Source organism: Eptesicus fuscus, chromosome 15 (assembly GCF_027574615.1).
Source record: "Eptesicus fuscus isolate TK198812 chromosome 15, DD_ASM_mEF_20220401, whole genome shotgun sequence".
Classification (NCBI taxonomy): Eukaryota; Metazoa; Chordata; class Mammalia; order Chiroptera; family Vespertilionidae; genus Eptesicus; species Eptesicus fuscus.
Genome location: NC_072487.1, coordinates 59796354 through 59815917, shown reverse-complemented (window position 1 = coordinate 59815917; position 19564 = coordinate 59796354). Strand labels below are relative to the sequence as shown.

General features: G+C 41.0%; 1 protein-coding gene across 1 annotated transcript in view; it reads left to right on the top strand.

The window, feature by feature from the left end:
- The window catches only part of ELP1 (elongator acetyltransferase complex subunit 1), a 60519-nt gene that overhangs the window by 20867 nt on the left and 20088 nt on the right, over nucleotides 1-19564 (top strand). Inside the window, exons 11-25 of the mRNA XM_008141822.3 lie at nucleotides 3563-3793; nucleotides 4671-4841; nucleotides 8374-8473; nucleotides 10098-10280; nucleotides 12671-12777; nucleotides 13331-13434; nucleotides 14600-14653; nucleotides 14743-14848; nucleotides 15904-16019; nucleotides 16380-16453; nucleotides 17203-17281; nucleotides 17376-17455; nucleotides 18634-18771; nucleotides 18877-18962; nucleotides 19240-19388. Of these exons, the coding sequence (XP_008140044.2) occupies nucleotides 3563-3793; nucleotides 4671-4841; nucleotides 8374-8473; nucleotides 10098-10280; nucleotides 12671-12777; nucleotides 13331-13434; nucleotides 14600-14653; nucleotides 14743-14848; nucleotides 15904-16019; nucleotides 16380-16453; nucleotides 17203-17281; nucleotides 17376-17455; nucleotides 18634-18771; nucleotides 18877-18962; nucleotides 19240-19388 (1778 nt within the window). The remainder of the gene's footprint in view (nucleotides 1-3562; nucleotides 3794-4670; nucleotides 4842-8373; nucleotides 8474-10097; nucleotides 10281-12670; nucleotides 12778-13330; nucleotides 13435-14599; nucleotides 14654-14742; nucleotides 14849-15903; nucleotides 16020-16379; nucleotides 16454-17202; nucleotides 17282-17375; nucleotides 17456-18633; nucleotides 18772-18876; nucleotides 18963-19239; nucleotides 19389-19564) is intronic.

Below are 19564 nucleotides of genomic sequence, written 5' to 3'. Positions count from 1 at the left end.
GGACAGGCCTGCAGTTTGCAGACAGGCAGGATCCTACGTTACATGTTTGAGGTAGAATTCCTTTTTCTCCAGGAAACCCTTGCTCTTTAAGGCCTTTAATTCATTGGATGAAACCTGCTCATTGTGGAGGATAATCTGCTTTATTTAAAGTCAACTGATTGTTGTAGGGCGAAATGGGTAAGGGGATCAAATCTATGGTGACAGGTGGAAACTAGAATTTTGGTGGAAGCACTCTACAGTATTTATAGATATCATATTATAATGTACACCTAAAAAATTATATAATGTTACTAACCAGTGTGTCTCAATAATAAATAATTTTTTTAGAAAATTGAAAGAAGAAAAGTCATCTGATTGTGTATGTTAGCCACATCTACAGAATACCTTCCTACCTTCCCAGCAATATCTAGACTAGTGATCAGCCTGGCACCATAGCCTAGCCAAGTTGACATATAAACTTGACCATTAAGGTCACCAGTAATTTCTTTTCTTAGATGGTATTGCTACAGGAAGTCACAATGTTGACCAAAGGAATACTACACTGAAAGTGAAAGAGAAATTGGATTAGATATAAGAATCATCTCTATACCTTTTAAATTGTGTAAATAGGTATTTTTTAGTGTATACATAATAGGTGAAAACATTACAAAATAAAGATGAGAAGGAAAATAGTTAATTCATAATTCTGTCTCTTTAATAATCACTATTGAAATTTTCTCATCTTCCAGATTTTATTGATATGTTTCAGTATAGCCATGACCTCATTTTTGTTATGTATATAGATAGGTATATATAGATAGGTATGATGCATCAGTTTTTGTAACTTATTTTCTGCTGCGACAAACATATTTCTACTTCAGATATCCATCTATATTATTTTTAATTACTGGATAATATTCATTTGTGCCGCAGTTTATTAAATCCCATTCTGTTAGACTTTTAAAGTTTTGTGCTTTCTCATTATCAATAATAATGCACTGAATATTTTTTCATTCACTCATTCATTCATTTGACCCAGTGGCTTTCAACCCTGGTTGCAACTTTATTTTTTAAATATATTTTTATTGATTTCAGAGAGGAAGGGAGAGGGAGATATAGAAACATTAATGAGAGAATCATTGATTGGCTGCCTCCTGCATGCCCCACACTAGATATCAAGCCCGAAACCCGGACATGTCACCTGACTGGAAATCGAACCATGACCTTCTGGTTCATAGGTTGAGCTCAACCACTGAGCCACACCTGGCTGGGCAACCCTGGCTGCACCTTTAGAAAACAAAACAAAACAAAACACTTTCTAGGCCTCATCAATATTGGATTCATTGTATCGGAATGAAGACTATCTGTATTTAATTTAAAAAACAAAATGCTTCCAGATAACTTTTAATATGCAGCCAGGGTTGAGAACCACAGGGTGTCAAGGGCAGGCAAGGCACTGTGATATGCTCAGGATATGTGTTACATAACAACAGCCATGATACCTGTTATCACAGCATGAGCAGAAAGTCTAGCTTACCAACTCACTGCTAGGGACAGTGATGGCGAACCTATGACACGCGTGTCAACACTGACACGCGTAGCCATTTCTGATGACACGTGGCCGCATGCCGAGGATGAAACATTTGCTGCTCCTGAGGATGAAACATTTGCGACTAGAGTTTTGGAGTTAGTTTTTTCCTCAAAGTGACACACTACCCGAGTTATGCTCAGTTTTTTGGCGAAGTTTGACATACCAAGCTCAAAAGGTTGCCCATCACTGGCTAGGGAGATGTATTGCGATAGCCAGGTTAGAGAACTAGGTTAGATTTGCTGTGATCACTGAATTAAGAATTAGTGAGCTGGGAGATAATTAAAGAAAATAAGTTTCTTAATATAATCAAGAACTTCATTTATGTGTGTCATCTGTTTAATAAAAGTTGGTTTTGACTTGACATGATTAGGTCTTTTTTTAACTTTATTGAGATATAATCCTACCTAATAAAATGGTAATATGTAAATTACCATCACTCTGCTACGCCCACGATTGGGCCAGAGGGAGGCGCAGGGGGCGGGACTCGGGGTGGCCAGGGTAGCCGATTGGGCCAGACGCTGAGCTTGCATCGCCAGTGGCGGCGCAAGCTCAGCATCTGCGCCATGGCTGTGCTGCAGAACAGAAGGGGCCTCTGGGGCAGCAAGCTCACGTCCCACCTCGGACCATCAAAAGCTGGGGAGCTGGGTGCCTGTCCGCTGGTGCACCAGCGGACAGGCACCCAGCTCCACCTCGATTGAAAGCGAAAGCATGTAGGGGACCCTACACGTGCATGATTCAATCATGCACTGGGCCTCTAGTTGGTATATAACTGTGTAAGTTTAAAATGTACAATGTATGATTTGATACATGTATATATTGTGAAAATTTTATCACAATGAGATTCATCTCACATAATTACCATTTTTATTGTTGTTATTGTGAGAACATTTAAGATCAACTCTCTTAGCAAGTTTCAAGTAAACGTTACTGTATTATTAGCTGTTGTCACCAAGCTGTACATTAGATCCCTGGATCTTACTCATCTTATAACTGAAAGTTTGTACCCTTTGACCAACATCTTCCCATTTTCCCCACCCTCAGGATTAGGTCTCTGCTTTTAATAGATGTTGGAAAAGATAATTGCTTGCTAATCTCCCTTGGACTGCTGAATCATAGTTAATACCAGAGAGCCTTGCACCCAGTTGCATGCAAAGTACTTGGGAGAAAGTAATAAGCAACTTAAGCTTAATAGAACATAGTGGTGCTAGTCCAGTACTTTTGAATTGAGTGTTTTAATACTTTTAATCTTCCTTCTAATCTTACCTTATAATAGACAAATATGCAAATTGACCGCACCTTCGCTATGCCCAAGCCACGCCCAACAACCAAGCCACGCCCAACAACCACGCCCACCAGGAAACCATTGCAGGGACGCTGGGTGCGGCCAAGCCCAAGGCCGGGAAAGCCGCCCGAGGCTTTCCCGGCCTTGGGCACCAGCGGGGAGCCTGCACCGATCGCAGGAAACCACTGGGGGTCGGCTCCTGCGATCCTTAACAGGGATGTTGGGTGTGGCCGAGCCCAAGGCCACCGCCTGGGGCCAAGCCCCGACCCTGAAAGAAGGCAGAAGGCGGTGGCCACAGCCAAGGCCTGGGTCCCCGGTGCCGGCAGAAAACTGGTGCAGGCAGCCAGGTGAATGAAGGTCTATTGCACGAATCTTCGTGCAAAAGGGCTACTAGTTTTAATCTTCCTTCTAATTCGTTATGAAAAGAAAAACAACTGACTAAAACACTGTCTTGTCTTAGCCTTCCATCCTCATGATTAAAAAGTTTGAAGGTAGAGGCAAAAATAAACATATGTTTCTGACTTTATTGAGCTTGACATTTTGTCTTCATGGAAAATTGCCTTTTACCAATTATTGTTAATATTATTTTAATGGAGAGGCTGAGCAGGAAGGGTCATTCAGAAAAGAAAAGATTGTCCCATCCCCCTCTAGCAAATGGTATGAGGTCTCGTCCTCCAGCCTCTGAGGCCTCCTTTCATTCTCCCTTGCAGTTCAGCTCTGGACTGTGGGGAACTATCACTGGTATCTCAAGCAAAGTTTGATCTTCAGCGCCTGCGGGAAGAGCAAGATTGTATCTCTGATGTGGGACCCGGTGACCCCGTACCGGCTGCATGTTCTCTGTCAGGGCTGGCACTACCTCTGCTATGACTGGTGCTGGACGACCGACCGGAGCTCGGGGGATAATTCAAGTGACATGGCCAACGTGGCTGTCATCGATGGAAGTAAGCAGCTAGAAAAGGTGTCTGTGAGCCTGGAAGGGGCCCCTGAGCTGGTGCCTGCAGAGGTGGTGGTTTGATTAAAACCAAATATTTATTTGGTTGGTCGGTTGGTTTATCTTGACTTATTTGTTGTTTTGTTTGGATGAGAATTCCTATAGCTGGGGCATGTACTTTCCTGAGGACCATAGTCCCTCCTCCCCACATCCACCTCCCACCCCAATTCCTCGCTGTGCAGCATCAATGGTCTTCACATATTTACTGGTCCGCCTTTGAAGACATTGAAATTCTGACCCTGGGCAGAAGAGGCACAGTCGTGTTAGGGTTTTGAATGTGTTAGCCTTGTCTTTGCCCTGACTCAGATTTTCATTGACCTTTGCTTCTAAGATTGTAATGTGAGTTGCTGTACTAATTCATGTTCTATATAGTTGTCATAATACTGATTTAATAATCTCATGATCTGTGTAGAGGACTTAATCATATATGCCTTATTACCAAATCCATGCAGAGGGAAGTGCTTCAAGGATTTTAAAGGCATTGATTTCCTTGCATTAGTCTGGCTCGGTTGCAGCCAAACCTAGAACTCTGATCTCTTGACCTTGTCCTAGCTCCTGGCTCCTAAAACCTCCAAGACAAGAGATGGACTTCTCCAGGTCTGGAGGTGACAATAGCCTGATAGAGACAGATATTTCCATGATATTTCCTTCCCCCCTTACACGGTGTTTAAGCTTATTCATGATAAAACACCAAAAATTATTTTAAAGAATTGCTGTGTATCTCCTACCACCGTCATTTGTTAGTGGTACTGTGCTGTTCTGATGCCTTAATTCACAATTGAACATCCATGTGTCTGATCCTCCTTCTCCTTCTCTGTCACATGCAGACAGGGTATTGGTGACAGTCTTCCGGCAGAGTGTAGTTCCACCTCCCATGTACACCCATCGAATGCTGCTCCCAGAGCCTGTGAATCAAGTCATGTTCTCTTCATGCTCTGAAAGGAGTAACGACCTCGCTATCCTCGATGCCAGCAACCAGATTTCTGTCTATAAATATGGTATGCTCAGAAATGTTACAAGGTGTTCTGAGTCAGGTTTCCCCTCTAAAAAGCAAGTTATGGTTTGATGTTGCCTTCGCTCTAGTGTTTCTAAAAATTTTGAAGTTTATAATTAATATCTTTATCGTCATGATATTTAATTGGCTTGTGGGGGTCTTTTTGGGGGAGTTTCAGTCTTACTATGGCTTATAAGAGCTATTCCTTTGCTTTGTTGAACTTGAAGAGTCAGTTATTTAAAGAATAACATTCAACCCTGGAAATAGGATGGTATCTTATTACACCTGTAATGTGTTTTACAGTTTTCATTGCCTTTGCACAAATTTTCAGTTGATCTCACAGCACTCCTAGGAGCTGTGTCACAGATGGACTTCTTTGTGTTGTGTTTTTTTAAAAAACGTTTTCATTGATTTTAGAGAGGAAGGGAGAAGGATAGAGAGATAGAAACATTGATGAGAGAGAAACACATCCATCAGCTGCCTCCTGCACGCCTCCTACTGGGGATTGATCCTGCAACCTGGGCATGTGCCCTGACCGGGAATCAAACCAGTGACCTCTTGGTTCATGGGTCAACGACACTCCATCACTGAGCCAAACTGGTTGGGCTGGATTTTTTCTTTTTTATAACAAAGGACAGAATGCCAGCGAGTTTGCAATTTGCTTCAGCAAAAATGGACAGGGAGTCCAATTAAGGTGTCGTAGCTTCTAATCCAGTTGTTTTCCACAGCCCCATTGCTCTCAGTTCCTAGTTGCTTTCCTGATGGGCTGGGAAAACCTGACACTTGTTTTTAGTTGTGAGTTCTATGTTCATGTCATGAATTATACAAGCAAATGGCGCTGGTGGCCTTGTTTTCAAATAACTTATGCATTCTCAGAGAACAATCTAGATAGCTGCTAGGATAGAATAATCAAAATTAACTAATTTGGATTGGAATTCCCTGCTAATCAGCTTTTCTGTTGAATCAGCAGGCTTCTGTTTATACTAACAATAACAGTGGGCCCGCCTTTCCTTCAGTGTCATTTTCTTGGAACGTTGATGAGGTGCTTTGTAGGAACTCTTGTTTATTCCAGTTACCATATGATAAAACAGATTTTGTTACATATCATTTTGTTTAAGGTCACAGAACCCATTGACGGTGTTAGGTAAGGACTTACTGTACTTGAATATGTCTCCAGCTTCTCTGGTTTTAGTTTTACTCTGTAAATGCTATCACAGTTCTCCTTAAATTTTTTATTTCTTAATAGCGTTAAAAAGAAGTAATAGTAATGTGTTCATTGTTAAGGAAAATCAGAAAAAGCAAAAATTAACTTCTTTTCGAAGTAGATTTTTTTTATCAACCTGTAATATAAAAAGTAAACAAGTGATTGTCTTTATACTCGACTACTGTTACTGCTGGTTTTGTTAGCTTAAAAGAATCAGATGTAGAGTAAGCTTTTGTGGTGCTTACTAGATGATACTAATTTAAGATTGTATAATTGTTTATTGTTTTACTATGTACAGAATATTTTATCCTATATTCACTTAAAAAAATAACTTTATTCATACCACTCATCCATTTAGGGTGTACAACTCTATGGTTTTTAGTATATTTGCAGTTTTGCAACCATCACCACAGTCAATTTTAGAGCACCTTTATCTCCCCAGAATGAAACTCTGTAGCACCCTACATTCATGATATTGACACTTACAACTCCATGATCAGATAGGGCAGGTTAGACCTCCGCTCTCGGGCGACATGTCAGGTGTCTGTGTGTGGGCAGGCCATGGTGTGGGCACCTGGAGACATACATACCAGTGAGGCTGTTCAGTGTGACTAGGCAGGAGATGGTGAGAGTTTGAGCCAGGGAAGTGTCTGTAGAAAAATACAAAGTGGGGAGCTGGAAGCCTTTGAGAGTTAGGAGAATGTTGTAGCGTATTTGGGTATAGGAGTCTGGGAAAAGGTTGTGGGCGTTGTTATTAGAGTGTAGGATGTAGAGATTAGCCTTTCAAACATGGAGCGATTGCAGACGATGGCCCTGGTGTGGACAGCTCACCTGTGCAGGGAGCACAGCAGGAGGGAGGGTGGGTGGGAGAGTCAGGATTGCTGTGTAGAAGCAGCAGACATCAGCTGTTGTGCAGGTGACAGTGAACGTTGAGGAATAATGCATTGTATTGGGATTAAAGGAAAGATTGGCAGTTGATGTCAAAATCAGAATATTCCAGTTTGCGGTCTCGGAGTGGACAAGTCAGAATACTGATAAGGGCTACTGAACCGAAGGGAAAGAGCTTGTGTTCCAAATGAACAACTTGGAGGTGAGTAGTGCACATCTGAGTCCAGTGGAGACATATTAGATGCCAGAATTTGCATAGGAGACATTTGATGTGTCCCGGGTATTGCTCCTTTTCCCCCTCCATGTTTATTGATTGTCTCTTATATCACACGTTTTATTCTAGTCCATACGATTGTGGAGTTTATCTTCTAGTTGGGGAGAAAGATAGTAAATAAAAGTTGAAGTCTATGAGATGGTAAATGCTGTAGAGAAAAATAAGCAAGGTCTGGGTATGGGAGAGCATGAGGATAAGGGCTGGCAGGGAAAGGTGGCTTTGCTTTTAGGTGGTCAGCAAGCCTCTATGTGAAGGTGACATTTAAGCAGAGACCCAGTGGCAATTGGAGAGGGAGCCATGTGAATGCCTGGGTTAAAAACGTTCTAGGCCAGTGATGGCGAACCTATGACACGTGTGTCAGCACTGACACGCGTAGCCATTTCTGATGACACGCAGCCGCATGCCGAGGATGAAACATTTGCTGCTCCTGAGGATGAAACATTTGCGACTAGAGTCTTGGAGTTAGTTTTTTCCTCAAAGTGACACACTACCCGAGTTACGCTCAATTTTTTTGGTGAAGTTTGACACACCAAGCTCAAAAGGTTGCCCATCACTGTTCTAGGCAGAGTAGAGAGCAATGGCTAAGGTGCTTGTCTCTGTGTAGGAAACAGCCAGGATTTCAGGGAGGCTGCAGCAGAGGAGGTAAGGGGAGGGTGGTGGGTGGAGTCAGAGAGGTGACAGGAAACAGCTCTTGTCGGCCTCGGAGGCTCTGGTAAGACCTCAGTGTTATTCTGTGTGAGACAGGAAGCCTCCGGAGGGTGTAGAGCAGAAGAGTGTGGTGTTCTGACTCAGTTTTTTAAAGGGTTGTATTGGCTGCTGTGCAGTGAATAAACTGGATCAAGAATGGAAAGAGAATATCTTTTGATGAAGGATGCCAGGTTGGTGAGAGGTGGTGGTGGGGCAGTGGAGGAAGTAGCACTGGCGTGAGAGGGCAGCCCTTCCCTGGTCTTGCTGAGGCACAGCGAGGATTGTGACTGGGGTAGTATGAAGGGGAAAGAAGATTTGGTTAAGCCTGAAAGGTAGGCAGAGATTTTAAAAAGAGATTGAGATGTGACTGTTTTCTAGATTGCTTTATTTGTAAAGTAGTTTGACTTCTAGAACCTCATAAATTTAATATGAGGAGAAGTGTTCATAGTGTGATATGACTGAATTTGCAATTTTGTTTTCTAGGTGATAGTTCAAGTGTGGATCCCACGGTGAAACTGGGAGCTGTGGGTGGAAGTGGATTTAAAGTTTCCTTTGAGACACCTCATCTGGAAAAGAGATACAAGTAGGTGGTTCTTAGTTATGGGAATGTCTGGGAACAGAAGGAGCCAGCATTTACTCCTAAATTACCCAGTTGTTGTCCTGTGCTTGTTGCTGAGTGGAACAAGTAGATACCACACCTGGTGCTAGCTTTTAAGCCCTCTTGGGGAAGCCACTTACCTGGATTCCGAATGTCATGTAGGATGATGGGTGCAGGAGAGCCCAAGTGATAAACCAGCCTAAAACCCATTCTTCTCAACAGTCCGTGGTTCTCCACGGAAACATTGCATGGGAAAGATGGAGATGAACGACAGGGCAGATTGCATTCACGTACCTAAATGAGGATGTCTAGGTTATTCACATATGGCTGACCTACAGCAGCCTGTCTTTGCCTCCTCCTACACTCCAAAACCTCTGGGTGCTGTGTTTTGAGGCTCTCAGTTTGGAAATCAGAATACATTTTCCCATGGAAATAACACTAGAAATGACTGGGTATAATTGAATACCTCAGGTATACTATAGGCATTATAAAATGACCCAGAAGCCAATTTATAAATTATAATGCCATTCCTGTGAGAATCCAGGATTTGAGTCTATTCTTGATAAGTCTGTGCTCTTAATTCCTGCTCTATTCTGTCTCCTGGGAGCATTTATTCCTAAATTAATAGTAATAATAAACTAACTAGAGCAAATAACTCAATGTTTCTTAAATGTATGCAATATGTTTCATAAATGTATATATATATGTATCTAACCTGTGTATGATTTGGGGGCTGCCTATATAATGCTTAAAAGTTTTCAAAAAACATTTATATGGATGATTTTATTTCACAGACATGAAACTACTAGAGGAAGGAAGTGTAAGGCAATGTAGAATATAGTTTCATTTAGAGAAGACTTCATGAAGGACGCGAATCCTCATCAATCCTTGAAGAAGGACTAGGACTAGGTTAGGATTGCAGAGAAGGCTTGGGAACATGGGGTGTGGTGGGCAGAAGAATGTCGGCAAGAACCAGGTGGGGATGCTCCTGCATGGGGCTGCGTGCAGTGGAGAGGCTGAGTCCTAGGAGCTGGTCGAGGAGGAAGATTGGGCTAGAGACCCAGCTCCTTCAGTGCACGCTGAGCGTTTGCTGCTCAAACTCAAAGGCAAGAAGTGATCGTTATGAGTTCCTGCATGAGGCAGCAAAAAGTGCTGTCCTCTGCTGCATAAACACTGCAGAAGATGTTAGAGGCAGGGAGACTCAAGTTAATGTATTCATTCTGGTGTGGGATGCTTGGGAAAGGACCCATTCTATTGAAGTCCAACTAGCTGCTGCAGTTTGGTTTGAATGCTGGTAAATGGGACAGCGGAAAATCTCTGGGTTTATTAGTGTAGGGTCAACCCGGGGCAGGCACTTTTCTTGTGTGGTCAGATTCATAAATCTAAAGCTCTCAGAGAATAAGAAATAATATTAAGTAATCAGAAACCACATTTTCGAACCAGACAAACAGTATTTTGGGGGTTTTTAGTATTTGACATCACTTCAGGTTTTGACCCTACAAATAACTAGGTGTTGACTGTATACAGGGTGCTTCATTCTTCCTTCATTCAGGCAAATCTCAGTGGTATTAAAGTTTCATTCTTGGATATTCTTCAATATTTAAAACAGAATTCAATTTGAGAATGGGGAAGATCAAGAAGTAAATCCACTGAAGCTCAGCTTTCTCACCTGGATCCAAGAAGACGTCTTCCTGGCCGTACGCCACCGTCAGTCCAGCCCACAGTCCGTCATTCACCGTCTCACCGTGGCCTCTGCCGAGACAGATGACCAGCAAGGACAGCTCACTATTAGGTATCACAGCTCTTCTGTGTTCCATGTGGTAATAGGTAGAGTTATGCTTTTCTGTTTTGTCCTTATGAGCATAGGACTTTCTTTAGCTTCTAGTGAGGTAGGTTAAGAGGCAGTAGCTTCCTTGTCAGACACACTTGGCAAGAGGTTAAGTCTAGTTTTGAGTCATGTCAAAATACAGGCTGAAAATGGGTTAAGAAGTGGTGAAAAAGAGGACAAATACCAACAGATGAGGCAAAACATTTTGAAGTGTGTTAAAATTTTTAATTGAGCATATGCTTACATTCCAACAAGGCAATTGCTAGCCCATGAGAATCAGTCACTCTGATTACCCTTGTTAGTTATTAAAATCAGTTATGTTATAAGACCTATTTATATGTGCTGCATTTTGATGTCTGGCCTCTTTCTCTTTACATTCTGTTTGGCACATGACGCATTTACTACTGAAAAGTCTCCTCTATTTTTCTTCTTTTTTTTAATCATCTTTTTGTTTTTATTTTTTAACTTTATAGTTTCACTGAGGTATAATCAACACACAACAAATTACACAAATTTGTGTGTACAATTTGATAACTTTGATATCTGTATGCATCCATGAAGCCATACAATCAGGAAATAGAACATATACTTTCCCCACAAACGTTTCCTTTTGCCCTTTGTGACATACCCCTCTATGTCCACCACCATCCCCAATCAGTGAGAGATCTGTTTTCTGTCATGGTAGATTGCATTTTATAGGATTCCTTTATTTTTCTTTGCTAAATTTCACTGCCCCCTAGCCTTGAGTTTCATTTTGATCCCTGACTGCGTCTTTGTCATGTAACACCTTCTAGTTCATGAATGCTGTTTTCTGTAAGGCAAGCTCTGTTGTGCAGTAGATAGATAGTATTGTCCGGGCAGCTCTGGGAAATCCTCAGGTTTCCAGTGTCACCCTGGGCACCATGGGCCTACACTGATATTACTCGCTAGCTTCATTTGTAATGGAAGATCTGCTTAGATTTAAACTCTGAAAACCCTTATTGCAAAATTAGGAACCTTTCCTCATTGTATACATCAAACATTCTGATGCAGTATTGAACTCCTAATCTGATTCATAACTCTTTATATTTTTAAAAGTTTTTTGTGAATATGTCTCGATGCAGAAAATGTTGTAGCTACATGTAGCACTTAAAGATTTTTGAAAAGCAGAGCAGTTTTCATTAGATATGTTTAAATTATGAAATTTCTACTTTTCAAAATTTAAAATTATTTTTTAAGAAATTTTTATTTTTAATTACACTTGACAAACAATATTATATTTCTGGTGTACAACATAGTGCTGAGACATAAAATTTAAAATTATTTATAGAAAAAAAGCTAGAGGCAGTCATTTCATTTACTGAAAAGGTAATGAGAAAGTCATTTAAAATATATTTCTGTTGCTTTGACCTTTGTTTCTCAAAAGAAGACTGTTTGTTCATATACAATATCAATGTTTTTGAGGAATATAAAGTCCCTTGATTAGCTTGCAGCTCTTAATAGCTTACATACTACAGTTTGTCTTTGTAAAAGGTACTCTTCTTAGTGCTTTACCAATATTAACTCACGGATTCCTCACAGTGCCTCTTTGGAATATGTACTGTTAGCATTTTACAGCTGAGACAGCTGAGGCACAGGGCATGTAAATAGCTTGCCTGAGATCCCAGTCCCAGCAAGACTAGCTCCTCAGTCTGTTCTCTTAACTTACAGATAATTTATCCTCACAAAACTTGGGACATTTTGGTATTTCATAAATTGGTTAAAAAATCTTTGAATAAATGTTAGCATTGGAATCATTTTTTTTTTTAAATCACTCTCTCTTTCACTTCCTTTAAGACATATCTAGTCTCTTTAAGATGTATCCGTTCATTGACTCAGGAAAAAATACAATGGCAACAGCACATTTTTCCTCTCCCCATGAATGAAGACCCACAGATTTCCATGAACGAATATGATAGTGATAGGGAGTGTTCTATATTCCTACAGACTCACTGCTTCATTAATGTAGTTTATATTTTAAGAATACAGAAATAATATTGGTACCAGGTATGTCTAATGAAGGTGGTAAGTGGCAATAAGTTATAATGAGTTGCTGCCAGAATAGGAATGATGGACTTCACAATGTAGACTCCAGTTTATTTGTATTGTGGAAAATAGTTTGATGTGACAGGTAATCGCTTTATCTGGGCTTGTGATTGCAGAAGTTTAGTGTGTGTGTGTGTGTGATGTGTATATTGTATTGAAACAAGCAGAGTAGCACTGAAAGGAAATTGCTTGTTTCTTTTTCTGTTTTGCAAAATCTGTGAAATGTCACTACTTTTGAGAAAAACTAGATCTGTTCACATCCCCTTTCTCCCTTTGATTACTTTTGTCAGTTCATCTGTGACAGTGGATGGGGTCATAATCAGCCTGTGTTGCAATTCCAAGACCAAGACAGTAGCATTGCAGCTAGCTGGTGGTCAGATACTTAAGTACCTTTGGGGTGAGTATCACAGTTAGGAAAACATATTTATGACTTATATGATGCTTCATTGTTAAAAACATGACTTGTATCTTGTCTGTGCCACATTGACTGTTAGGTCTTTTAACTACTCTGGAAAACCTTAAGCTATAGCAAGGATTGGCAGGTGTTTTCTTTTTTTTAAAGATTTTTTTTATTGACTTGTAGACAGAGAGGAAGGGAGAGGGAGAGAGAGAAACATCATTGTGAGAGCAAAACATTGATCAGTTTCTTCCTTAACGCCCCCTACCAGGGATCAAGCCTACAACCTGGGCATGTGCCCTAATGGGGAATTGAACCAGCAACCTTTCAGTGCATGGGATGATGCTCCAACCAACTGAGCCACACAGGCCAGGGCGGCAGGTGTTTACTACCTGTTTTCTCTTGTAATGAATTGGAATACCCTAATGAGTTTCCAGAATACATTTGGAAAGTAATCCAAATTGCATGTTAAGTGTTTTAGTAAGTATTAATGGGACCGTTTTTTACAAAGAGCAGATCAGCTCTTGGTAAACCTCATCTGCTAATCCTGCAGATTCACCTTCTCCAGTTGTTGAACCCTGGAAGAACCCGGGTGGATTTCCTGTTCAAATTCCTTATGAATGCACACAGACTGAATTGGCCATGATTGGAGGGAAGGTAAGTGATCACAGGGCAGAAAAATTTACCACTTAAAAGTAGGGACCCAAGATCTGATAGCATTAGGTACAAAGTGTATGGGCTTTGGATGTGAGCCTGGGTCTCCACTAAATTGTAAGGCAACACTGAGAAGGTACAGTTCCCGGAGCCCCAGCTTCCTCTGTAAGATGGAATTAAGAGGTTGCCTGGTAAGCAGGCTTTAGTTAATCCCTTCCTCGGAGCTATAAATTTAAAAATAGAATGCAGTTAGCAAACTTTCATCCCCAGTTGTACAAAGCAGTCAAAGTTAGTTTTATTAAATACCTTTTGGGAACAACAGAAATGTAATCTTGAAAGTAGTATTCAGTAGGCTGTCATTCATCAAATATTAAAATGCCTATAATTGTGGTGGGTGGTAGGATACATTTGTTATAAAGCAAAACAGCTGTTCAATCCCTTATTCTTGTGGACTTTATAATCTATCAACAGATTATATGATTAGCCCCTCCAATGGGAGAATGAAGGAAACAAGCAGGGTGTAATGACAGAGAACGGTGAGGTACTGGGGACTAAGTGGAAGATGGTTGCTGTGAGGATGGGGGACCTACTTTGGTGGAAAGCTCTATGGTGGGGTGTGTGTACTGAGCTGTGAAGGAAGAGAAGGCTCCCTGAGGAAGGGAGAGTGTTCCAGGGACAAGGAACTGTACACATCTTGAGCTTGGAAAGAGCTTAGCTTATTCGAGGAACTGAATGGAAGCAGTGTGGCTGGGACTCAGTGAAAGGCCATAGGAAGGAGTGTGGATTTTTTATTTATTTAACAGAGGTAGGAAGATTATTAGTAATTTTAAATCAGCAGAATAATGTGATTTGCTTCATGGTTTGAAATGTTTTCTGGCTGCCAGGTGGGAAGTGGGTTGGAAAGGAACCAGATCGGAGTGACTGTTGGGGTGGAGGCAGAGAGGGCAGAAAGGTGGCATATTTGAGATGCAGGTAGGAGATAGAAATGACAGGGCCTGCAGATGGGTTGGATGGCGTCTGGACCAACCACATCCAACATATCTGTATTCAGCCCTGATTACAGAGACTTAGATGTGAAATCACAGGTCAGTAGAACTGTGTGATTGAAAGGTTAGGTTTAACTAGTTTGGTTAGAATTGTTTATAATTTCAGTTTTATTTCTTTGCAGGAATATGTCCTTGGTCTGACTAACAGGTGTCGCTTTTTCATCAATGACAATGAGGTATAAAGGCTTGGTTTGGTGACGGATCTTCTTCAGTGTTGCCTCCAAGTAATAAAGCTAAATTTCCCCTTGTCTCCCTTGCCTTGTAGGTTGCTTCCAATATCACATCATTTGCAGTATATGATGAATTTTTGTTGTTAACAACTCATTCTCACACCTGCCAGTGTTTTTGTCTGAGTGATGCTTCATTAAAAAGTAAGTTCTCAGTGTGTAAAATAGAAAATGGTCCCGCTTCTGCTATCTTTTGTCCTTTGAGGTCTTGATGAGTTTCAAATTCTTCACCTACTTTGGCTTTTGACTGTGGAGTCCTGGACAGGAGAATACCATTAGAGTTTAGTTCCTTCGTCCCTAACCTCAGCACAGCATCGCAGTTCAGTCATCCTGCACTAGTTAGCAAAGACTTCCAGAAAAGGAAGTCCTTCCTTAAGCAGAATATTCTAAAGTTAAAATTGTTCAGGAAATTTCATTATGTAATTAATATTTTACTTTGAGTTACCAGTAAATACCAAACGAGCAATATGCTGTGACTTCTTTGTAATCTTTTCTCACTGTGGCCACCCTCCGCTGTACCCTCTGAAGGACTTTGGGGCAGTGGTTGGCAAACTCATTAGTCACCAGAGCCAAATATCAACAGAACAATGATTGAAATTTCTTTTGAGAGCCGAAAACCGACTTCTGCGCATGGGCCACGAAGTTTCAGTCACACTGTATGTGCACGCCTGCACATGGTATTTTGTGGAAGAGCCACACTCAAGGGGCCAAAGAGCCGCATGTGGCTCGCGAGCCGCAGTTTGCCGACCACTTGTCTGGGGTTTGTAGGAAATTGGCTCTGTTATTTCTTCTATTCCTTGCCCACCCATCCCCTCACCTTCAACCCCACCCCCCTTTGTGTGTGTGTTTTCCTTATTCTGAAAATCCCCATTTATTTTCCTTGTTTCTAACTTGGAAATGGAATCATTCCCTGGTATGATCATAGTGCTAAGAAAGAGAGAAGCTGCCCATTCTCCCTGTGTCTTCCAAGTCAGTTGATGAGTTGTGTGTGAGAATATGCATGAAGGCTCTGAGAGAGGGCAAGTTCGAGGGATGAGACTGTTTATCAGAAAGGCTGATGGTCTTGAGGTTGAGTGGGAGAGCAAAGGAGCCTGGTTAGTAACTGCTGTCCTGTATTTCAGATAACATGCAGTTTCAGCTGCAGGTAATGGAGAGTGCCTGGTCATGACAGTGATTCTTAAGGCCCATGTTGTCTCTAGCATTACAGGCAGGTCTGAGCAGCAGTCACGCGTCTAATGGGGAAACACTTCGGATGGTGGAGAGGGGTTCACGCATTGTCACTGTTGTGCCCCAGGACACAAAGCTGATATTACAGGTAAGCTGATTTTTCAGGCTGTGTTTCTGATTGCCATTGGACAGTCAATACCAAACAGTTCTTGCAGATTGTATTTTAGGCTCTCTTTTCATTTTCAGTAATTTACTCTAAGTCTTTCCTTGCCAGGTTCTGTTAGCTTTACAAAGGAGTGTTCATACAGGCTCTGCCTAGTAAGGCTAATAGGGAAGCTTTTCTGGAAAGTCAGTATAAATATTGAGCACAACTAGATTATGCTAAAAGTGGGCTCATTTTACCTCGCGTGGTAGTTCACTGTGAAGTTAGGTAAAGTTGTGTAGCCTGGGTATTTAAATGTTTTCTATTTAATTTAAAACATTATTATTTTGATTTATATATTTTAAGATGCCAAGGGGAAACTTAGAAGTTGTTCATCATCGAGCCCTGGTTTTAGCTCAGATTCGGAAGTGGTTGGACAAGTAAGTACCGCGTACAGGACTAGTTAGCTTGTTATGACTTATGTGTGAAGATCATAAGTATCCTTTCAAGGTTTAAAACCTAAAAGTCTGGAAAACTTTCATTACAGATGCATCAATCAGATTCTCAGAGGCTTTTTTTTTTTTTACACTTTGATTTTTCTTTTTAATGTTTATTAATTAAATTGATTGTGGTGACATGGTCCACACTGATTTTAATGCCATATGGTATAGTGACATTTCCACAGAAGGGATCATGAAGCTCATCGTGTAAGTCAGGGCTTCCTAGCCTAAGGGGACCCGTGTGGCTTCAGATGGCCTGTAAACCTGGGACACTGCACCAACTGTGTCTGCATGTCTTTCTAGGCAGGAGGCCCAAGGCTTTCAGGTTCGCAGGGAGCCCATGACCCAAAGTGCCTGAGCCACCGTTAGGAGGGAAATGATTCATTGTCTGACTCGGTACAGGAGAAGCTTTGCATTATTTTGTTAAGAAAGACCCAAGTTCCATGATGAGTGTGTCTGTGAGGATGTAGTCCTCACCCTGCCATGATGATTAAATCATTCCTTTTCAGAAGGTAAATGAGTTTGGTAGCTGATTTTTTATTCTGTGATTTCAGAGTGAAAACCCATTAGCAGTTGTTTGGCACTTGGACTGTAATCTCATTAGAACTGGTTTGTATCATAATGAGAACATGCTGGGTCCAGGGAGCTTAGTTTTTGTGAAATGCCTTCTCTGTCCGTTCTCTTCACAGGCTTATGTTTAAAGAAGCATTTGAATGCATGAGAAAACTGAGAATTAATCTCAATCTGATTTATGATCATAACCCTAAGGTAACTTGCTCATGCTGCTGTTTACCCTAGCTTACTTTAGACTTGAACTAATGTGATCTGAACTAAAATGTTTTGTCCTTATTTTTTTGGGTAGGTGTTTCTTGAAAATGTGGAGTCCTTCATAAAGCAGATAGATTCTGTAAATCATATTAATTTGTTTTTCACAGAATTGAAGTAAGTATTTTGAATAATTCATGAGTATCATAGCCATGATTTTCTCTCTTCTAGTTAAAGAAATCAAATAGATAGATAGCTAGAGGAGAAAAATTAATGTCTAGTATTTTTTTATCACTATAACTCTTAACCATATGTACTGGATTTTTCCTTTTTAAAACAGTCTATTTAAAACTAAGACTTTAAGTATGTAGGTCAGAATTATTATTTGACTTTATTTTTAGGTAGACATTTAAAACTGTTTGTTCTTATGAATTTAAAAGAAAATGGTGTCTTCTTATGTCTGCATTGACCATTTCTCCAACTTTTTAATGAGAAATTTGAAACAGAAAAGTTGAGAGAATTGTCACATGAGCATCCTGTACCTCCACCTAGATTCTAGATTCATGTTTTTCTCTATTTGCTTTATCACTATTTGCCACCGGTTCATGCATCATCTATTTTTAGACTAATTTCAAGGTAATTATAGACATTAGTCTACCTTTACCACAGTATTTCATTTTGCATAGCATTATCTAGAGTGCATCGTTTGCATACAGGGTCCCGTTGTATTTATAGTGAAATGCAACCATCAATGTACCCTTCAGTGAGTTTTGACAAATGTATACTTCCATGTAACCTGAACCTCGACCAAGTTCCCCCCAGTTCCTTCTCAGTCAGTCCCTGACCCCTAGGCAGCCACTCTTTGGAGTTTTACACCCTGGATCAGTTTTACATGTTCAGGAATTTTATAAATGGATTCAGAATATTTACTTTTCTATGTAAATAAAGCTCCTTTCCCATAGTTTATATTATCTTGAGATTCATCCATTTTACATGTATTCAAAATCCATCTTATTTATCACTCAATAGGATTCCACTGTATAAATATACTAGTTTGTTCATTCATCCCCCAGTTGATGGACACCTGGTCTGTGCCTTGTTTGGGCTGTCTGGATAAAACACCTATGAATATCACTGTACAGGTCTTTTTTAGACATGTTTTCATTTCTCAATAAATTTCTCCATTTTTTTATCTTATATGAGTATTTTTATAATTAAACTTTTCCAGTAGCTTTTTTTTTTAAATAGCTATCTATTTTTATTTATTGTCTCATCAGCACACCTGGATTTATGTGAATGGTTTGAGGGGGGACACATATTCAGTTAATGACTTTTTAATACACACTTGTTCTTAGGGAAGAAGATGTCACAACTACCATGTACCCTCCACCAGTTCCCGACACTGTCCCACAGTCCAGGGGTCTCGAGGGGAGTAAAGTAGACCTTATCTGCGATGCCATGCGAGCTGCCATGGAGAGCATAGACCCTGACAAGTACGTGTGCCGCGTTAGGGGCGTCTTGTGAATGATACAAGCACATAGCTGTCCTTACTCTGTTCATCCTTCTCATCCTGTGTTGCTCTTTGCGTCTGACCTCAGGTACTGCCTGTCCATCCTCACCTCTCATGTGAAGAAAACAACCCCAGAACTGGAAGTTGTGCTGCAGAAGGTACACGAGCTTCAAGGTAGAGACCCGTTCACAGAGAGAGTGTTTTCGGGGCCTGATTGTCTCAGCCTTCCCAGCTCGGGAGAGCGCACTGAGCGGACCAGTGTCACAGCATGGATTTAACGTGTGGCCTTTGACTGGCCATTTTAAGATCTGTGTCATTCTTTTCAGTGCTGCGTGTACAAAAGACTCAGAAATATCTGTCTATTGGAAAATGTGTTTCTTTGTCGTTTGGTTATGATGCCAGGTGTGTGGGTTTTTGCCCAGATGGTTTGTTCTGTTTTGTTTTCTGACAGGAAGCACTACCCCTGTTCCTGATGGTGTGAGTGCTGAAGAGGCCCTGAAGTATTTGCTGCTGCTGGTGGATGTGAATGAATTATATGATCATTCTCTTGGGACCTATGACTTTGATTTGGTCCTCATGGTAGCTGAGAAGTCACAGAAGGTACGTGGAGTTGCTACTTTGCCATCTTTTTGGTTCTCGTTTATGTAATCATGGCAGCATGAATCCCTCTCCTAATGGTTCAGTGTTCTGCCCGATGTTGTCCTGGGAGCACAGGCCTGGAGGCAGATCTGAGAGTCTCCGGGCCCACGCTTCTAAGCGCCATTCTCTATCATAGT